The 19,600-nt window shown below is 41.0% G+C and overlaps 1 protein-coding gene across 2 annotated transcripts in view; it reads left to right on the plus strand.

Moving 5' to 3' along the window:
* PARP14 (poly(ADP-ribose) polymerase family member 14) overlaps window positions 1-19,225 on the plus strand; it is a 101,759-nt gene extending 82,534 nt beyond the window's left edge. For both annotated transcript variants that reach the window (XM_050916914.1, XM_050916913.1), the window contains exons 8-17: window positions 77-298; window positions 1,716-1,779; window positions 2,588-2,737; window positions 4,307-4,369; window positions 6,078-6,245; window positions 7,085-7,294; window positions 7,387-7,995; window positions 13,479-13,624; window positions 15,661-15,835; window positions 17,318-19,225. In XM_050916914.1, coding sequence (XP_050772871.1) covers window positions 77-298; window positions 1,716-1,779; window positions 2,588-2,737; window positions 4,307-4,369; window positions 6,078-6,245; window positions 7,085-7,294; window positions 7,387-7,995; window positions 13,479-13,624; window positions 15,661-15,835; window positions 17,318-17,607 — 2,097 coding nt within the window. In that variant the 3' untranslated portion in view covers window positions 17,608-19,225. The remainder of the gene's footprint in view (window positions 1-76; window positions 299-1,715; window positions 1,780-2,587; window positions 2,738-4,306; window positions 4,370-6,077; window positions 6,246-7,084; window positions 7,295-7,386; window positions 7,996-13,478; window positions 13,625-15,660; window positions 15,836-17,317) is intronic.
* Window positions 19,226-19,600: the final 375 nt, after the last annotated feature.

Raw genomic sequence — 19,600 nt, forward strand, 5'->3', positions numbered from 1 at the left:
ACCAGCAGACACTGTTTGGGATTAAAGAATAAAGGCCATGTTGACAGACACAAATGTTGCTGTTTCTTTTATACAGAACCTAGAAGGCATAGTCAAAGAATGTCTGAAGAAAACCGAAGAGCTGTCTCTACGTTCAATCACGTTCCCAGCAATCGGGACTGGCGGGTTTGGGTTTCCTAAACCCGTTGTTGCTAAATTAATGTTTGATGAAGTGTTCAAATTCAGTAGTAATCACAACTTGAAGTCTCTTCAGGAAGTTCATTTTCTGTTGCATCCAAGAGATACAGATAATATTCAGGTGATTTCTGTCATGTTAATGTTTTTCCTATTACACACTCTTTTAGTTATTTATTATCAGTGTGATTTAGTTATAATGTTTTTAAAGGCCTGATATATTATATTCATTATAAATTATTTTAGTGACAGGTTAAGACAGCTGTCTCAGTGGGCCTGATCTTGTGACCCTTACATGGGACATCCATGTTCATGAGAGAGGTGCTGTTGATCTCAATATTTTGGATTCTGAAATCGTTACTCAGGCAAACACCTGTTCAGTTGAATGGGAGTTTGCCCTAGTGAAGACTTAGTGAAAAGTGAGTGAGGACCTCAGGATTTGGCCCACTAAGAGATGATTGCAGGATTGGGCTCTGAGAGATCAGCTGCTTCCTCACAGAAATCTGAAAACATGCTGAGTGAAATCATGGTGCCACTGCAGTCAAAGGAAGTTTTGCCCATTGACTTCATTGGGACTAGCATTTCACGCTCTTGAGAAACCTTTCTTCTGTATACCACTTGTTTTCTGTTTTTGTTGGTTGTTTTCCTTTGCTCATTATTAATAGAGATATTTGCATGATAATAGATTATTTGTTTAATCAGATCCTTCTGCTTATTCCTCAAGTAGTCATTATCTTCTGCAGGTGACAGTATAATAGTTTCCACAGCAATCAATTGTGATGTCACAAACAGATGACTTTTGACTTAAAGTGGGGTATAACCTCTATAACCTTCCCCTAGACCAAAAAATAAAAAAATCCTGTTTTCTTTCATATGTAGCCAGTAATAACACTCTGGGGAAGAGGAATTCAGAAAACCTGTATGTGTGTATCTTTACTCTGCAGACGCATGAATATAATGTGCATATATTCAACATTGTTTCCAAACTGAGGTCCTGATTTTCAGACCTCATTCCCCACTCAGACTTCTTAAGCACCAGTGCTTCTGCATGCAAGTGACAGGTGCTGCACTAGATGACATTAGACGGTGCCAAAAAGCAGCTAACCAATTCAGAACAAAGTAACTGCTTAGCAGTGTAAAGTTTCAGTAGCTCAGGATTTTAAGGTTCAGTCTGCATTAGGCTCCCAAAATGTTTCTCATCTTTGCTATTACCGGCTCAGCTCCACTGCTGTTAGAAATGTTGTATTAATATGGATGAGATTGCCAGGGTGGTAGGCATTTTAAATGCTGTATTTTCTAACCCTGCTCAGAGCAGTTCTGGATGACACAGTAGTAAAAATACCTGCAACTACTAGCACCTTGTTTCCACAAAATTTCCCATTACTACCACCACTGACACTTAGACTCTGCTGTAAGGTGAACATTATGTGCGTGCAGATGCATAGCTGTTAATTTTACTTATGAGACTAGCAGGTTTGAATCTGTCTCTGTTGGGCAAATCTCTGAAACCTTGTCTGCAGTATCTTTGATTCTATTTCTAGGCATTTACAGATGAACTAGAATCTAGGACCAATGGGAATTTCCAGGCTGCATCATCAAGTCCAAGTAAGGTTGTTTATTTGGATTGGGTTTTATAAATACACAGCTGGCAGGAGAATGTCACCAGGAAGTAACATAGTCTAATGAACTCACATTCCTAAACCCGGGAGGTGAAAAACTCAGAGGAGAAAATATTTTGTTATAGTGACATTCTTGCTCTTCAGGGATGCTGCCAGCCTTACTACATGAAGGAGAATCCACTAGTACTGTACTGATAGATTGCAGTGGTTGCTGGGATCATAAAGATGCAGTCACCATGCCAAGCAAACCACAGATAACATGCTACAAGAGCAACCATCCAAGGGCTCTCAGCAGCATCGTTTCCCTTTGTGCTCTTTTAGGCCGTCTGTGAAGATTACCCCCTTACCTCTGTAACTTGAATGGTCCACACAAAGGTATCCAGCAGATGTAGTTCCTTTCCATTTATTAATTTGCAGGAGGGAAATGCTGACAGCACAGTATGTGAGTGAACAGCACGCAACACCAGAAATTCGTTCAGGAGAATGTAGAACCTATTCCCTCTTCCATTGAAGTTCATAGAAAAATTGCATCAGCATCAATGGGAGTAGCATTTAATGGATCCACAGTATTTAAACTGAATGAGTTCTCTGTCTCCCGGGTCCTATGCACTGAATAATGGAAAGCAGCAGTAAAAAATATGGGTTAGAGAATATTGGAGTCAAAGAGGATACTTTATGTTTGGGGATCCCAATCTGTGAACTCTGTACTGGACTTACAAAGCATACATAAGCTCAAGGGAATAGCACTTTTACTAGGACAGACCACTCTTAATGTATTTTTATTTTCCTTGCAGTTTCCTTTGGGCATGTTTCAACCCCGGTATTGGGAGTTCATGAAATGCAGCTTGGTTCCATTACATTCCAGGTAGCAACTGGAGATATCACCAAGGAAAATACAGATGTGATTGTAAACATATCAAATCCATCATTTAATGCCAAATCAGGTACTTTATTGAATATACATGAATTTAATGATAAATTCACTGCCACGTATTGGAAATGGAGGGAGCATTTTCAATATGCAAAACTTTTATAAAGTTTTTTTTTCATGCTGGAAAAGTGGGGTGGCAAATGTCTGCACTTTGTGTTAATTTGTTACGTTAAAGGCCCATCGGTCTTGTCCTTTCATTTCGGGGCTGTGGTTCTCCAACATTAGTGCTATTCCCAATGATAATTTTCCATTGTGAAATGTATCACTTAGACCAGTGGTACCCAGCTTTGCAGCATTTGAGAGCCTCTTCGTCTAATAGAATTTCAGAGATCTAATAAATAATGGCTGAGTGCTCTCCTGACATTGCGTTGGGATGTTTCAAGATAGAAGCGCAACACATAGCAATACACATAGCGAACACATAGCGATACAACCTCATGACACATAGCGATACAACCTCATGACACAAAATAATATCAGGGTATCCCAGCACAGTTATTTTGTGATTTCTTTTGACACATTGTCAGTTTCTGCTCGTGAGCTCACAGTGTAAAGCAGAGTGGAGTGGCAAAGGTGGCATCAAGCCATCTTTGTGCTTCTCTGAGCCTGGGTGATCTATATGCTGGGCTGGTACCCAGGCACAAGTCAGAGCCGCCTGAAGAGACAACCCTCTTGTTCTCTTGCTCTCTGTCCTATGCTGTAATGTTGATTTCCCCCACAAAAATTCTAAATGTATTGGTAGGTGCTTATTCTGGAAGCCTGGCCCATTAGCTAATATATGCAATGGGCCAGGTCTTAGAAAGGACTGGCCATAAGTAAATTAATATTCACCACGCCCTGCCAACCCTTAGGCCACCCCCCTCCTCAGGAGCCCAAGAAATAAGATGGGCCTTGCCCCTTGCCTAGAAGGATAACAAACTTAGGCTCTGGCATTCTGTGGAGGTGAGTCAGTTCCAAAGTCAAGAACCCCACACAGAAAACACCCTGCCAGCAGCCCTCACTCATTTGTGTCAAGGGGGCATCAACTTGAACATCTCTGCTGATTCAAGCAGTAGCAGCATGACACAGAGAAAGAGGCAATCTGTCAGGTAACGTAGCCTGGTGACTGACGTACTGTCCACCAAGAGAGCTGTGAAATAAAGTTAATTCATAAATGGAGTATATTCTTTGCAGGCAATATGAGATGTTATGCAGATTATTGAACACAATGGGAATTGGTGGGGCTCAGCATCTTGTAGGATGTGGCCCCATGGGAGTTTTGGCTATTCAAGGAATGCAGAATTTGGCTGTTAGTAAATGAAACTATAGCATGCGATAGCTCACTGGTTTGAGCATTGGTCTGCTAAACCCAGGGTTTGTGAGTTCAATCCTTGAGGGGGCTATTTAGGGATCTTGGGCAAAAAAAAAAAGTTGGGTATTGGTCCTGCTTGGAGCAGGGGGGTTGGACTAGATGCCTCCTGAGGTCCCTTCCAACCCTGATATTCTAAGATTTATGAGAGTTTTCATACAGATGTGATGTGATTTTTGGGTAACAACATTTAAACTGCCTTAGTGAACTGACATGCTTTCTCATTTATTTCAGGTGTCTTCAAAGCAGTGATGGAAGCTGCCGGACCCCAGGTTGAACTAGAATGTGCTATGCTTGGTATGATGCAACATATATTCCATTTGATTCCATTATTAGTATCCCTGCTCTTTCCACAATTTAAATGGCTGCTTATGCATATTCGTGATGTTACAATCCCCCAGTTGGATCATATAATTATAATAGGTCAGCACATTACATTAAATGAAATTGTGCTGGCTTTATTGATTTTTTGAAAACCCTGCTCTCATGGCACCCACATTATTTCTGCAAAAGGAAGATCATTTGGAAGCGAAAGGCTGTTTGCTCCTAAGGAGTACATGGGAAGCTGTACAACCGTAGGCTCCTATTCATGAAGGTACTTAAGCACATGCTTAACTTTCAGAACTTGAAGAGGCCCATTGGCTTCAGTCACTTTAAGCTCACGTAATTTAAACTTACCTGCTTAAAGTTAGGCACATGCTTGACGTACCTTCTTGAATTGAGGCAATAGCAATTTGGGACTGATCCCGCTCCTGGATGAGACAATGAGAGCTTTGCCACGAACTACAATGCTTGCGGGCTCAGTCTCTGAGATACTATCAGTGTCTCTCCTTTTGTATTCAAAAGTGCACAGTTGTTAATTGAAATTCTGTAACCCAGTAGGTCCTGTGTCTGTGAGCTCTTCTACAGTCTTTGGGTTCTGCCAAACCAGTGCCAAAATTAAACCATTGCCAACTGTGGTTGGCACCCATTAGTGCAAGAAAAACCCGTAGTCCACATCCCAAAATGAACTAGCGACCCCATGGTTCTGGCAGTTCAGTTCCAATATTGCACCTTTTGCTTCACATTTTTTCACTTTTGGCAAATCTGTGGATTCTTCCCCTTTATGAGCCTGATCCTGCAAGGTGCTGAGTGCCTCCCGCATGGTGCCAAGTGCCCTCAACTCCCAAGCCAATGGGAGTTGAATGCATTCTGCACTTAGTAGGATGAGCACATAATCTCGCAATCAGTTTCGTGCCTTTGTGCCTAGTAGTGCTATTTGTACCATTGCGCTCATGAGTCCATCCATTTTTTGCAGCATAAGCCCTTTTTGATGTGTTTACAACTCACTTTAAATGACTTAGCACTTTTAAAGGATTTTATTACATGTGCCTTAGCTTCCTTGAAATAGCCCTAAAGTCACTTGGGCCCTTTTTTAGTCTCTCAGCTTATCTATAAAATGATAATTGGAGATTTCAGGAGGTAAATGGCATAAATAAAGATAAGGGGTTTCTCATGCAGAGGTATTGTGTATCAGTAGAATGTGCACATTTTAAGAAATGCTGATAATGCAAATAAAATTATTTAAATGTCATATACATTAAAAGGTAGTTTGTGTTAAATTGTAAACTATTATTTGATAAGCACCCAGATTTCAGTCATAATTAAAACAGGAAATTCTGAGCACATACAAAGTTCACCCCCAATCTGAGATATCAGCTTAAAAAAATTTTAAAAGCAGAATGTTAGCAGCAAAAATGTTAACCAGATAAAGCTGGTGGAATGTCAAGATCCTGAATGGATAAAACATTCCAGATAGATTTGCTTTCCACTTTCCTGTTTGCAAATACCAGGCAGATTTATATCCAGAAGCTATATTCTCATCTGGTGTAGATCAGCATGGCTCCATTAAAGACACTGGAACTGCTCCATTGTACACGACTTCACTTGAGGGTCTGGTCCTTTGTTATTATAAAGTGTTGATCTCTTTATTTTGTGTGTCATATTTTTTTCTTCTATCTTCCAGCCTTGCAGCCTCACAGTGGCTTTATAACCACACAAGGTGGAAAACTGATGTGCGGTAAAATTATTCACCTCGTTCATCAGAAAAATGTTAAAGCTCAGGTCTCTAAAGTGCTCCAGGAGTGTGAACTGAGGAAGTACACATCTGTCGCCTTCCCAGCAATTGGAACAGGTTTGTTTTTTCTTAGTAGATTTGAAAGGAAAATCAAGATCACTGCAGTAAGTTTACACACAAAGTCATACCAACTGACAGTGTGGTTTAAAACTGTCATGTAAAAATTACAGATTTGTATAGCAAGTATCTATATGGTATTAGCCTCTAAAGGCCGGACAGTACTTGATTTCAGCAGATGCATATTCTGGTCCAAAAGTAGCCTGACTACTTGGTTCAGCTGGCTTGCTATAGACCAGGGGTAGGCAACCTATGGTATGGGTGCCAAAGGCGGCACGCGAGCTGATTTTCAGTGGCTCTCACACTACCCAGGTCCTGGCCACTGGCCTGGGGGGCTCTGAATTTTAATTTAATTTTAAATGAAGCTTCTTAAACATTTTAAAACCTTATTTACTTTACATACAACAATTGTTTAGTTATATATTATAGACTTATAGAAAGAGACCTTCTAAAAATGTTAAAATGTATTACCGGCACGCGAAACCTTAAATTAGAGTGAATAAATGAAGACTCAGCACAGCACTTCTGAAAGGTTGCCGACCCCTGCTATAGACAATCCGTGTGTCACAACATTGGCATGTAACTGTATGGCTGAGGGACTGCATTAAGTGGAAAGATGTTGAAAAATCATGCAGTAATGTACAGTGACCTGGCTAAGGGAGGTGCCAGCTAATGGCTTTCAGTTTAGAGAACAGACATTCTTTGATCTTTTTGCTCAGACTGTTCACAAGGTCTTCAGAGAGTACAAGTGGAGAGCAGAGAGGTTCTTTGTTATAGAGACCATCTCAGTTCACATACTGTTCACCAGCAAATATGTATTTTTTATTTATTTGTTACAGGTCAGGCAGGGCAGAATCCAGCTCAGGTAGCTGAGGACATGATGGATGCTATAGTTGACTTTGCAAGTACAAAAGCAGTCCAGCATGTGAAAAAAATTAAAATAGTTATCTTCCAGCCACAGATGCAAAATGTATTTTATGCAAGTATGCAGAAAAGAGAAGGAGATACAATTTCACCAGCATCAGAATCATGGCTTTCTAAGTTAACATGTGAGTAGTGAGTGTTTTTTAAATGGGTACATAAAATTAAATATTTTCTAAAATAAAAGTTAAGTAATTACAGCCCTTATACTTCATTACAGCACTTCTAACAGGCAAAAAACGTCATGCTGGAAAGAAACGTGGATTTGTTCTGGAGAAGAAAATTGAGTTAGCCACGTTTCAGATTTGTGGTGAAAGCCAAAAAAATGTGGAAGCCACTGAATCCTGGATAAAAAAGCTGATTTTAAAAGAACAGTTTGAAAACATTATTCCAGATGAATTAATTGACTGTTTTGGTGAAGCAGAAGCTAAGAAACTGAGTGAACTCCAGAAGAGCCTACATATTACCATTCAGGTGGAAACCAAGGAAAATCCTCCTTTTGTTAGAGTTTCTGGTATCACTAGAGATGTCTATAAAGCTTCCATCAAAATTCAAAACATGATCAAAAGCATTAAAGATAACCAAGAAGAACAATCAAAGGCAAAACTTGTTAGCAATTTAGTACAGTGGAAGTATTCCATAAACAATATGCCTTTCACAGACTTTGACCCTCTGACAAATATGCACTTAGAGGATGCTAAAGCTGCTAAAAAACCTCACATTAATATCCAGTTCCTCATGAAGGACTACAAGGTAGACATGAAAAATCTACATGCTACAGATAAACAAGGAGGAGTTGTAATCATTCAGCGCGAGCCAAAGGATGAAGGTAAATTAAAGCTTTCTTGAGCTGTTCTTCATAGCTTTATTATTAATTATTATTATTTTGTTTATTATTGCATGACGGGTCTGACAAAGGACACACACTTTCATTCATATATTTAAAAATTCTGAATAATGCTAGTCTATTTTCTTAGAAACTATTAATGATTCTGAACATATTTTTAAACGTATTGAGCTTGATTCTCCTCTCACTTACGCTAATATAAAACTAGTGTAACAACATTGACTTCAGTAAAGTTACCCCTGATTTATATCACTGTAAAAGAGTAAAAAGAATTCAGAATTGAAGGGGACATAGGATATCTCCCAAGAGGGACTGATCAAAATTCTTAGGATATACCAAAAAGGCTTTCTCAAACATCCAGCAGCAGTGCTTCTAGATGAAGATTCATGCCCAGAAATAAACATATCTCATGCCATAAATTTTCAGTTGCTAGGCATTACCTACCACTGGCAGTGATTCCACTCAGCAATTTTAGTTTGAAATGTAACAGCAGCTGTGTCAGAAAGCCAGCACATAATTTTAAACTGAGTTTCTTAGAATCATAGGACTGGAAGGGACCTCGAGAGGTCATCTAGTCCAGTCCCCTGCACTCAAGACAGGACTAAGTATTATCTAGACCATCCCTGACAGGTGTTTTTCTAACCTGGCTCTTAAAAATCTCCAATGATGGAGATTCCACAGCCTCCCTAGGCAATTTATTCCATTGCTTAACCACCCTGACAGTTAGGAAGTTTTTCCTAATGTCCAACCTAAACCTCCCTTGCTGCAATTTAAGCCCATTGCTTCTTGTCTTATCCTCAGAGGTTAAGGAGAACAGTTTTTCTTCCCTCCTCTTTGTAACAACCTTTTATGCACTTGAAAACTGTTACTGTGTCTCATCTCAGCCTTCTCTTGTCCAGACTAAACAAATCCAGTTGTTTCAATCTTTCCTCATAGGTAGGGCCCTACCAAAATCAGGGTCGATTTTGGTCAATTTCACTGTCATAGGATTTAAAAAATAATAAATTTCAGTTTCAGATACTTAATTCTGAAATTTCACGGTGCTGTAACCGTGGGGGTCCCAACCCAAAAGGGAGTCACAAGGCTATAGTAGAGGGGTTGCGGTATTGCCACGCTTACATCTGCACTGTTGCTGGTGTCAGTGATGCCTTTAGAGCTGGGCAGCTGGAGAGCAGCAGCCGCTGGCCAGGTGCCCAGCTCTGAAGCCAGTACCACTGCTAGCAGCAATACAGAAGTAAGGGTGGCATGGTAGGGGGGAGTCCTCACTTTCAGGGGAGGGGTACGGCCAGCCTTATGGGTGGGTGACGTGGATGACCGCCCAGGGCACTGTGGTTGGCGGGGGTTTCCCGTGGTCACTCTCCCATACACACACAGCCAGCCTCAGGCCCGTTTAACCCCCGAATGCTGGGGCATGGCCCGTAGCTGGGGAGGGGCAGGGCTCGGGGAGCCCTGACCGAGAGCTCCTTCAGTATGCCAGACTCCAGCTGCTGGTCCTGGCTGGGCTGCTCAGGGACAGGACTTCCTCTTCCCCTGCAGGGGCCTCTCCCAGGGCTGGGTCAGACCCACCTCCAGGATTCTCCCCTGGCTGCAGGAAGCTCTGCAGCTGCTGGCTGGGAGCCCAGCTCTGAAGGCAGCACCACTGCCAGCAGTAGTGCAAAAATAAGGGTATCATGGTATGGCATTTCCACCTTGACTTCTGCACTGCTCTGGCTGTCGCGCTGCATTCAGAGCTGGGTGGCCAGCCAGTATCCACTGCTCTCCACCTGCCCAGCTCTGAAGGTAGCACAGAAGTAAAGGTGGCAACATGCATCCGACGAAGTGGGTATTCACCCACGAAAGCTCATGCTCCAATATGTCTGTTAGTCTATAAGGTGCCACAGGACTCTTTGCTGCTTTTACAGATCCAGACTAACACAGCTACCCCTCTGATAGGTGGCAATATCGCGACTCCCATACAATAGCCTTGCAACTCCCCCACAACTCCTTTTGGGTTGGGACCGCCAGTTTGAGAAATGCTGGTCTCCCCCATGAAATCTGTATAGTATAGGGTAAAAATACACAAAAGATCAGATTTCATGCGGAAGACCAGCTTTCATGGTCTGTGACGTGTTTTTCACAGCCGTGAATTTGGTAGGACCCTACTCATTGGTCATGTTTTCTAGACCTTTAATCATTTTTTATGCTTTTCTTTGGACTTTCTCCAGTTTGTCCACATCTTTCCTGAAATATGGTGCCCAGAACTGGACACAATACTCCAGCTGAGGCCTAATCAGCATGGAGTAGAGTGGAAGAATTGCTTCTCATGTCTTGCTTACAGCACTTCTGCTAATACATCCCAGAATGATATTCCCTTTTTTTTTTTCAGCAATGTTACACTGTTGACTCATATTTAGCTTGTGGTCCACTATGACCCCCAGATCCCTTTCCGCAGTACTCCTTCCTAACCAGTCATTTCCTATTTTGTATGTGTGCAACTGATTTTTCCTTCCTAAGTGGAGTACTTTGTATTTGTCCTTATTGAATTTCATCCTATTTACTTCAGATCATTTTTCGAGTTTGTCCAGATCATTTTGAATTTTAATCCTGTCCTCCAAAGCACTTGCAGTCCCTCCCAGCTTGGTATCGTCCACAAACTGTATAAGTGCACTCTCAATGCCATTATCTAAATCATTGATGAAACTATTGAACAAAATCAGACCCAGAACTGATCCCTGTGGGACCCCACTTGATATGCCCTTCCAGCTTGACTGTGAACCACTGATAACTACTCTCTGGGAATGGTTTTCCAATCACTTATGCACCCACCCTCCATTTAGATGTATTTCCCTAGTTTGTTTATGACATCATGTGAGATAGTGTCAAAACCCTTACTAAAGTCAAGATATACCACATCTACCACTTCCCCCCTATCCATAAGGTTTGTTACCCTGTAAAAAAAGCTATCAGGTTGGTTTGACACAGTTTGTTCTTGACAAATCCATGCTGACTGTTACTTATCACCTTACTATCTTCTAGGTGTTTGCAAATTGATTGCTTAATTATTTGCTCCATTATTTTTCTAGGTAATGAAGTTAAGTTGACTGGTCTATAATTCCCTAGGTTGTCCTTATTTCCGTTTTTATAGATTGGCACTTTATTTGGCCCTTTCCAGTCCTCTGGAATCTTTCCCATCTTCCATAACTTTTTGAAGATAATCACTCATAGCTCAGATAGCCCTCAGTCAGCTCCTTGCATATTCTAGGATATATTTCATCAGGCCTTGGTGACTTGAAGACATATAAGTTGTCTAAGTAAATTTTAACTTATTCTTTCCCTAATTCAACCTCTGATCCCACCTCATTTTCACTGGCATTCACTATGTTAGACGTCCAGTCACCACCAACCTTTAGGGTGAAAACTGAAACAAAAAAGTAATTTAGTCATTTCCACATTTTCTGTTATTGTTTCTCCTCCCTTCCCCTCCCCCATTGAGTAATGGGCCTACCCTGTCTTTGGTCTTCCTCTTTCCTCGAATGTATTTGTAGAATGTTTTCTTGTTATCTTTTATGTCTCTAGCTAATTCAATCTCATTTTGTCCCTTGGCCTTTCTAATTTTGTCCCTACATACTTGTGTTATTTGTTTATATACGTCCTTTGTAATTTGACCTAGTTTTCACTTATATAGGACTCTTTTTTGAGTTTCAGATAATTGAAGATCTGCTGGTCTATAATAGGGTTAAAAAAAGAACTAGATAAGTTCATGAGGATAGGTCCATCAATGGCAGTTAGCCAGGATGGACAGAGATGGTGTCAGGGCTGGCTTCAACTTTTATGCCGCTGCAAGTGGTGAAGAAAAAAAAAAGATAAAGCCGCGATCGGCAGCACTTCGGCGGCAGCTCTACCGCGCCACTTAATTCTTCAGCAGCAATTCAGCGGTTGGTCCTTCCCTCCGAGAGGGACTTAGGGACCCGCCGCCGAATTGCCACCGAAGACCCGGACATGCTGGCCTGTTCCATTGGCCGCCTTAAGCACCTGCTTCCTGTGCTGGTACCTGGAGTCGGCCCTGGATGGTGTCCCTAGCCTCTGTTTGCCAGAAGCTGGGAATGGGCGACAGTTCTGTTCATTCTCTCTGGGGTTCTTGACATTGCCCACTGTCAGAAGACAGGATACGGGGCTAGATGGACCTTTGGTCTGACCCAGTATGGCCGTTCTTATGTCTCTGGTTAAGCCAGGGTGGTCTCTTGCCATACTTCCTATCTTTCCTACGCAGTGGGATAGTTTGCACTTGTGCCCTTAATACTGTCTCTTTGAAAAACTGCCAACTCTCTTGAACTGTTTTCCCCTTAGACTTGCTTCCCATGGAATCTTAACTACTAACTCCCTGAGTTTGCTAAAGTCTGCCTTCTTCTATACTTGCTGCCATTTTCCAGTATACCAAAAACAACTTGCCCTTTTAAACAAATTTACCTTCACTTGTTTAACCATGGATTGCACCACAAGGTTTGAGCTTAATCATCCACCGCATCTTGGAGTCCATCAGCACACAGATAGGCTACAATGATGTGTGCTATAGGAAAACTAAGACAGATCTTCCAGCGCATTTGATCTACCAGGCACTTCCATAGATTTATCAAATAGAGAAATAGTCAAAGGAAGTTGGCATGATTATGGCGTGATTATGGGGAGAAGTTTTTAGTTCAGGAAATGTGAAAGTGTTTAAGATTTCAGGCTGTTTTACTTCTTCTGATTCCACTTCAAAAGATGGAGATGGTGAAGATATATTTAAAGAACTATTTAAAAATGTTAACGTTATTAACTAGAATATATTGAATTGTAAATGTTTCCAAGTTCTTTTCCATGTTGCATTGTGGATTATGTTTTCCAAAACTATTTACAGTAATTCCAGTAGAAGAGTATTCAGACCCCAGACACAGCAAAAGTACATGTTTATGTGCTTTGCTGGATCAGGATCTCAATAAACAAATATCTCCTACTGTCAGAAGAGTGAATTTGCTGTAGCCGTGTTCTTTTTCAGCTTAATCACTTTGCTAATAAATCACTTGATTTACTGATATAACAAAAGCCAGAAGCAAATACCATTCCATATAAAAAGGATAAATGTTCCAGTCTTGCCACTCACTTGAATTGTCCTTAGTCATGCGACTTGTCCTACTGACTACCGTTTGTACCCTTAGGTCCAAAATGTTGAGTGGTCCAGAAGTAAGGAGTAAAATTTCCCAACATTTCTAAACTTTACTTTAGTTAACTGTTTTTGTTTGGTAAAGGAGGGCTCAGATTGGTAGCAAAATAGAAAATCTAATCTGTGCTCGAGAAGCCAAGGGGTATTCATGGCAAAGAATAGGCTTGCCAAAGAATTTGTGGAAGAAAAGAATGGATAATAGGTGTTCTTTTCAGTTTTTAACAAGGCACAAGCCCATATAAGTAGAGTCAGTTCTATCTGTATTAACAGAATGTTTACTTTGCAGGTAAACAGTTAGTAGCATTCCCTAAAGAGTGGCGTGATATGAAACAAGAACGTGTCAAAGTGGTTATGATAAAGGCAGCAGAGCAAGAATATCAAGATGTTCAGAAGAAGTTTCTAAAAACCTGCTCCACATTCAAAATAGAGAAGGTAAAGTAACATGAAGAGAGTGAAGTTTTTTGTTTAAAAATCAAACAGAAACTTTCATCTTTTATTTTGTATTAAGTATTTATTTGTAGTCACCATTTCCAATTCTGTATTTCCCCAACACTACACACTGAGGTCATTGACAAAATCCAAAACTTTATTGCAAATCTAAGGACATTTTCCATTCGAATAGCATATGACAGTGACTGTCAACTCTTAGATCCGTGATCCCCAAACTGTGGGGCCCCTAGGGGGGCATGGAGGAACATTTGGGAAGGTGTGGTGGGTCCTGGGCCAGCCCCAGGGGGGACAGGGAGGGAGCGCCACCCAGCCCTGCTCTGCCCACAGCTTGGCATTCAAGCAGTCTGTGATCAGTATCCCCAAATTAGAAGATGAGATATTGACGGTATTTTATATATGAAATATAGGCTCACACACATACACCATCGGAAATCAAATGAAAATCTGTTTGCTGCAAATGTTCTAGTAAACCATCTCTTAGAAACAATCAGATTCATCTCCACCAAGTAAATGATTGACTCTTGAAGTCCTTACTTATGCAAACCTCTCATTGGGCCAAATCCTGCTTCTTCGTCTACAGTGCATTTTCATTGCTGAAAGGAGTCAGGATTAAGGAACCCTGTGCAGGAGATCTGCACATACCTCTGCATTGTGGGACTCTGATCTGTAGAAAACGGAGCTCCCAACAGCCCATTGTACGTGGTGGCAGGCAGGCAAGGGGAACACTGGATCCAGGAGAATGGCACCTACTCTACACAGATCCTTCTGCAGGTGGAGAGCTGCTTGGCCACACACACTTCTGTAGCCATGAGGCTACAGTAGCAGTCATAGAGCAATTCCCTTGTTAATCCGCAGCTTGGGGGACAGATTCCTTCCCTGTGAGTCCCACAGGGAGAGATCCCCTTCAAGCTATGTGCTGGTTACAGGATACGGGCCACTGACTTCAGTAAGTTTTTGTCTGAGTGTAAATTGTAAAGCACTTTACAAAGGTGTCAGCACCAAGGACAAAGTGGAATTAGTTAACATGAAAAGGGAATATAACTAGGAGAAATCGGATGAAATTAAGAATAAGGAAGTATTCTGAATATCCCAGGACACTTGCTAATGGTGAGATCCTTTATCCTTGAGGGATAATGTTCTGAGAGAATAGAGAAATGCCATAGCACTTGGCACTTTTAAAAAAATAATATGGAGCAAAACGCTAGTTAGCATACAGTGGGAACAGTTATGCAATGGCATGACCTAAGCAAGCTTCTCCAGCTCTAGATCCTATTAATGTTAATTTGCCAATTGGAAGCTTTTATACCAGTGCTCTTTGGGCCAGCTCTAACAGGAGTGTTTCCAATTGACATCAGTGGGAGATGGATCAGAGCTTTGATGCCAATATACCAGGTTGTGCCCTGGAACCATATCCTGTTTACCTTATAAATAGATTGCTTTCATGAGTAGGCCAGCAAAATTTGCTCCCTGGAAGTGTATTCTTAAATGGCAATTTTCAGCAGGCTAAGTTATTGAGGACATAATTTTAAGCCCCAAGTTGGGATCTAGAAAAGAAGCTTGTTCTTGTAAAAGCATAATGGTATCTCTACAGTTCTCCCCTTTAATGGGAGAATTATCAGTGAAGAGTTCAGCTGTTCAGAGTGCATCTTACTCAAAAGCCCCTTTTGCTGCTGGCCATAGTACAATAGCAGAATACAATAGCATACCTCTAAAAAACTTCATCACTTTGCTGAGAACATGCAGGTGTTTGCCCCACATACTTGGCACGTTAGGCAAAGCTCAAATGATTAAAAGGAAATAGCCTAGAAAAATTCTTTTGTTTGACTATCATATTCTGGTTATTTATTGGTTCACATTCTATAATGTTTGGATTTCCAGTGTCCCAACTCTAAATAGACACCACAGGGGCAGAGTGATCTGAAAACCAATCAATTTATATTTGTTATTTTTTGAATGCTCTGCTGTCATCCTAGATATTGGGCATTGTCAATAATGTATTTTATTTTCTAACTTTGCAGATTGAAAGGGTACAAAATCCTTACCTGTGGCAGACCTACCAAATCAAAAAACAGTCGCTGGACAAAAAGAATGGCAACCCAAATAATGAGAAGCTCCTATTCCACGGAACACCTAGTTCCTCATTGAGCACAATTAATTACAATGGATTTAATCGTGGTTTTGCTGGAGTGAATGGTAAATTATTATTCAAAGCAAGTTAATTTCCTAAACAGGGAATGGATGAGTAAGACATGGTGTGAGATAATGGTGTCATATGCACAGCGCACAGTGAGGAATGAGGTCAGAGAAAGGGACAAAGAATTAGTAAATGTAGGGAATAATTCTGTACAGAGGGAAGGAAATATTAGATGACCTGTTAGACTCTTCTATGCATACCTTGAGCATATGAGAGTTCATATGTTACCATCCGTCCAGGCTCTGAGGTGCGCTATTGTATTCAGTAGTTATTGAAATGTCTAGCTAGTGAGTTCTGATATACCTGTGCGGATATCTTAATTACGCAGCTGTTTATTCTTATCAGACAGATCATTCCTTAAGCCAAAGGGTTTTCTTATGTTTTGGAGGGTTTTGAAATCTAGCCAGATAACATGCTTTCATTATTAGTTAATTTACTGCCTTTTATTTTCAGTTTATTTGTACTGTTTATTGTCTAAAAATTGTAAATTGTGAATAAGATCTGAGGAGTTTATCAGTGTCAAGTGGTTAATCCCTTGGCCCATGCACAGTATCATCTGCAGGCTAGCACAGAGGGATCATCGTACTGCACAAATCTAAAATCATTTAAAACTTTGCTGGCCTTTGTGAAGTGAATGGACATAGAGATACAACTAATTATCTTTTATGCCTAGAAAATGGTGCCGCCTTATCAGATATGAGACAAATTGGCTGAACAGTGTGGGGAAAGCTTCCGCTGCTGATTGTGCTGTATCTATTCTTAGGGATAATTAGATGACACCACTCAATCTGGCATTGTATTTGGTGCAGAGACTATCTGAGGCCTTGATTCTGCAAAGACTTGTGCCTGTACTTAGCTTTATGCATTGAACTCAGTTCAATTACTCAGAATACATACTTTGCTGGATCAGGGATAGTATTATACATGACACAATGGACAGATGTCATGAACATCAAAGAGCAGACGGGGAAAGGAAGGAGGAAGTCTTTAGCAGTAGGATTCAATTCCCTGCATATATTTTTGACTATTTCCATTAGAAGCTTTCTCCCACTTTCAAAAAAGAGAAACAGATCCCAGATGAAGAGCCATGATTCCTCTGCCTCTGTGAAGTATAATTATAATATTATAATTACAATTATATAGTCTTATAATTAAAAAAAAATTCTAAGTGTTTGCCATGTGTTAGATAGAAAACGACACAGTGGCAAATAGAGGGAGAATGTTTATCCTCCTTCACCATAAGAAAAGGCAAAGTAAGTCTGCATGATTAGCTCAGTGATGTGTCATCTCTTATGATTGATATTTTGGTACAAGGCCCTATTCCAAGCGAGGCTGGAACAATGCTGTCAAACTCTTAATTTTAATTTCAAATGATCCTTTTTCACTGATAGTAGAAGAGAAAGTTGTGCATTTTAGGGGTTACATAAGAACGAAAGTCTTGTTCTTTAAACGTTTTCAAAACTTTGTCTTTCTGACCACAGCTGCAGCAATTGGAAATGGAACCTATTTTGCTGTTGATGCCAGTTATTCTGCTCAGGATACATATTCTAGACCTGATGTGAATGGCAGAAAATACATGTACCTTGCTCGAGTGCTCACTGGACAATATTGCCATGGAAAAGCAGGATTAATCACTCCACCAGCAAAAAACATTGCAGATCCTACTGACCTATATGATAGTGTGACTGATAACGTGGGTCATCCATCAATGTTTGTCATATTTAATGACATTCAAGCTTATCCGGAATACCTTATTACTTTTAGAAGATAAGATTTATTTTTTATTAACAGTGTAAGAGGTTTTTTTGGTGCCTTTATTTTGTGACTAATACCGCAAGGATAATTGTGTAACCAGAAATTTGAAGAATGAGAAAAGTACTGGCTTTCTTATAGTTCTTTATGTTTTGGTTTATTGACTCAAATGACCATTTATATATCCAATTGGCTAAATAAATATAAATACTATTAAGAAAAGAGATGGAGTTAAGTAGATTTTAGCATGCACCTTAACAGTGCTCATAATTTTGGTGTCAATGAGGGCTGTGAGAATAGCACATTCAGGCTAGGTAGATAGGGCTCATAGCGAAGGGCTGTTGGATGCAATTTTTTGTTGTCCACAACCTAAAGTAAACTGAGTGTAGCAGGCTGGTGTGTCAGTAAGGACACTGTTCCCAGAACACATCATAAGGCACTGAATAGCTGAAAGAGAGTTTCTTTCAAACTCTCAGACGTGTATGCCACAAGCAGGGGGCCTTTGGTCTCAATTTTTTCCAAATATACATATTAATCACTCTCAGAAAACTACTGCTCCTGGTTAGCTTAGGGTTCAAGGAAAACCCAGAAACATAGCCACAAAGCACATAATTTACATTCAGTAAATCACCTTTGCCCAGGGGGGAAAGTAGAAATAGGGACTTGCTGGTACAGGGCTGGGTTGGGGCCCGGCTCTGGCCCCCGGAAGGAGTGGGGATGTAGGGGGGTCAGAGCCAGCCCCGGCCCACCCTGCACCAGTAAGTGCCATCCCCCTCTGGGGTAGCAGCAGCTGGGGGCTCTGGCAGGAGTTTAAAGGGGCCAGGGCTTGGCTGCTGCTACCACCCCCAGGCCCTTTAAACTGCTGCTGGAGCCCCTGGCTGCTGCTGCTACCCCAGGGCTCCGGCAGCAGGGCTCTGGGAGCTATTTAAAGGGTCCAGGACTCCCCTGCTTCTACTGCCTCAGCCCTTTAAATAGCCCCCAGAGCTCTGCCACTACACCAGAGCTCCGGCAGCAGGGCTCTGGTGGCAATTTAAAGGCCTTTAAATTGCTGCCTGGGGAAGCTGGGCCGCGCTGGAATTGCGCACCGGCTCTTGCCAGTACGCCGTACCGGGGCATACTGGCTTACTTTCACCTTTGCCTTTGCCCCATCCTATTCATCTCCTACACACTAGGGCTCATGTCTATATGGGTATTCTTCACATTTCTCTATATTATCCAGATGCCTTTCTTCCCAGGTGCCTAGCTGACTGATGGTGCTTTTGCACTTCATTCAGCATCCTGCAGAATCAAAACAAAATCAATCCTTCTGGAATATTCAAGATAATCATCATATAGAGAGGGTGGGCATGCTTTCTGCACAGTCATGAGGCATAATAAGCCCTTTTTCTGTAGAATTATAAACTTGTACATATGGTAACCTCTGGGCATGTGTTAAATTACTGAATTCTAGAAAATGGTTGAAAAACCATCTGTTGATAAACTACTTTTCTAAGCTACATAAAGCCAGTTTTAGAATATTTGTACTTCTGAAAATTAGCTACATTCTGATGACAGTGATATTAACTTCTTATGCTGCTACTCATACCACAGGGTCATATTTCTGGTGTCTTCAATAAAGCTGTTAATTATTCTGAATAGTTAATGGTGTATTATACAGTTATTAGTTATACAGCTACTACAGACACAATCAATTAAAATGAAACTTGGAACATTTTTGTCTGCTGTGATACAAGTTATACATAAAATCACTATTACTGAAAGGGTTTAGAGAAAAAAAGTCTCTTTATTCGGTTTGTTCATTTTGTGTATTTGACAGTATTAGGCATATAGGCCCTAATTCAGCGATTCACTTAGGACAAGCTTAAGTGCTTTGCTGAACAGGGATTAACTGATGCGATGGGCCATCGACTGTTTCACCTTTGAAGAGATTCGGACGGTTTAAACCACAGGCTGTCTTCTTTGCCACTTGGTTTTCCCTTCTGCTCTGTTGCAGAAACTCTCCATCAAAGTGA

The sequence above is a fragment of the Gopherus flavomarginatus genome, chromosome 10 (assembly GCF_025201925.1).
Source record: "Gopherus flavomarginatus isolate rGopFla2 chromosome 10, rGopFla2.mat.asm, whole genome shotgun sequence".
Classification (NCBI taxonomy): domain Eukaryota; kingdom Metazoa; phylum Chordata; order Testudines; family Testudinidae; genus Gopherus; species Gopherus flavomarginatus.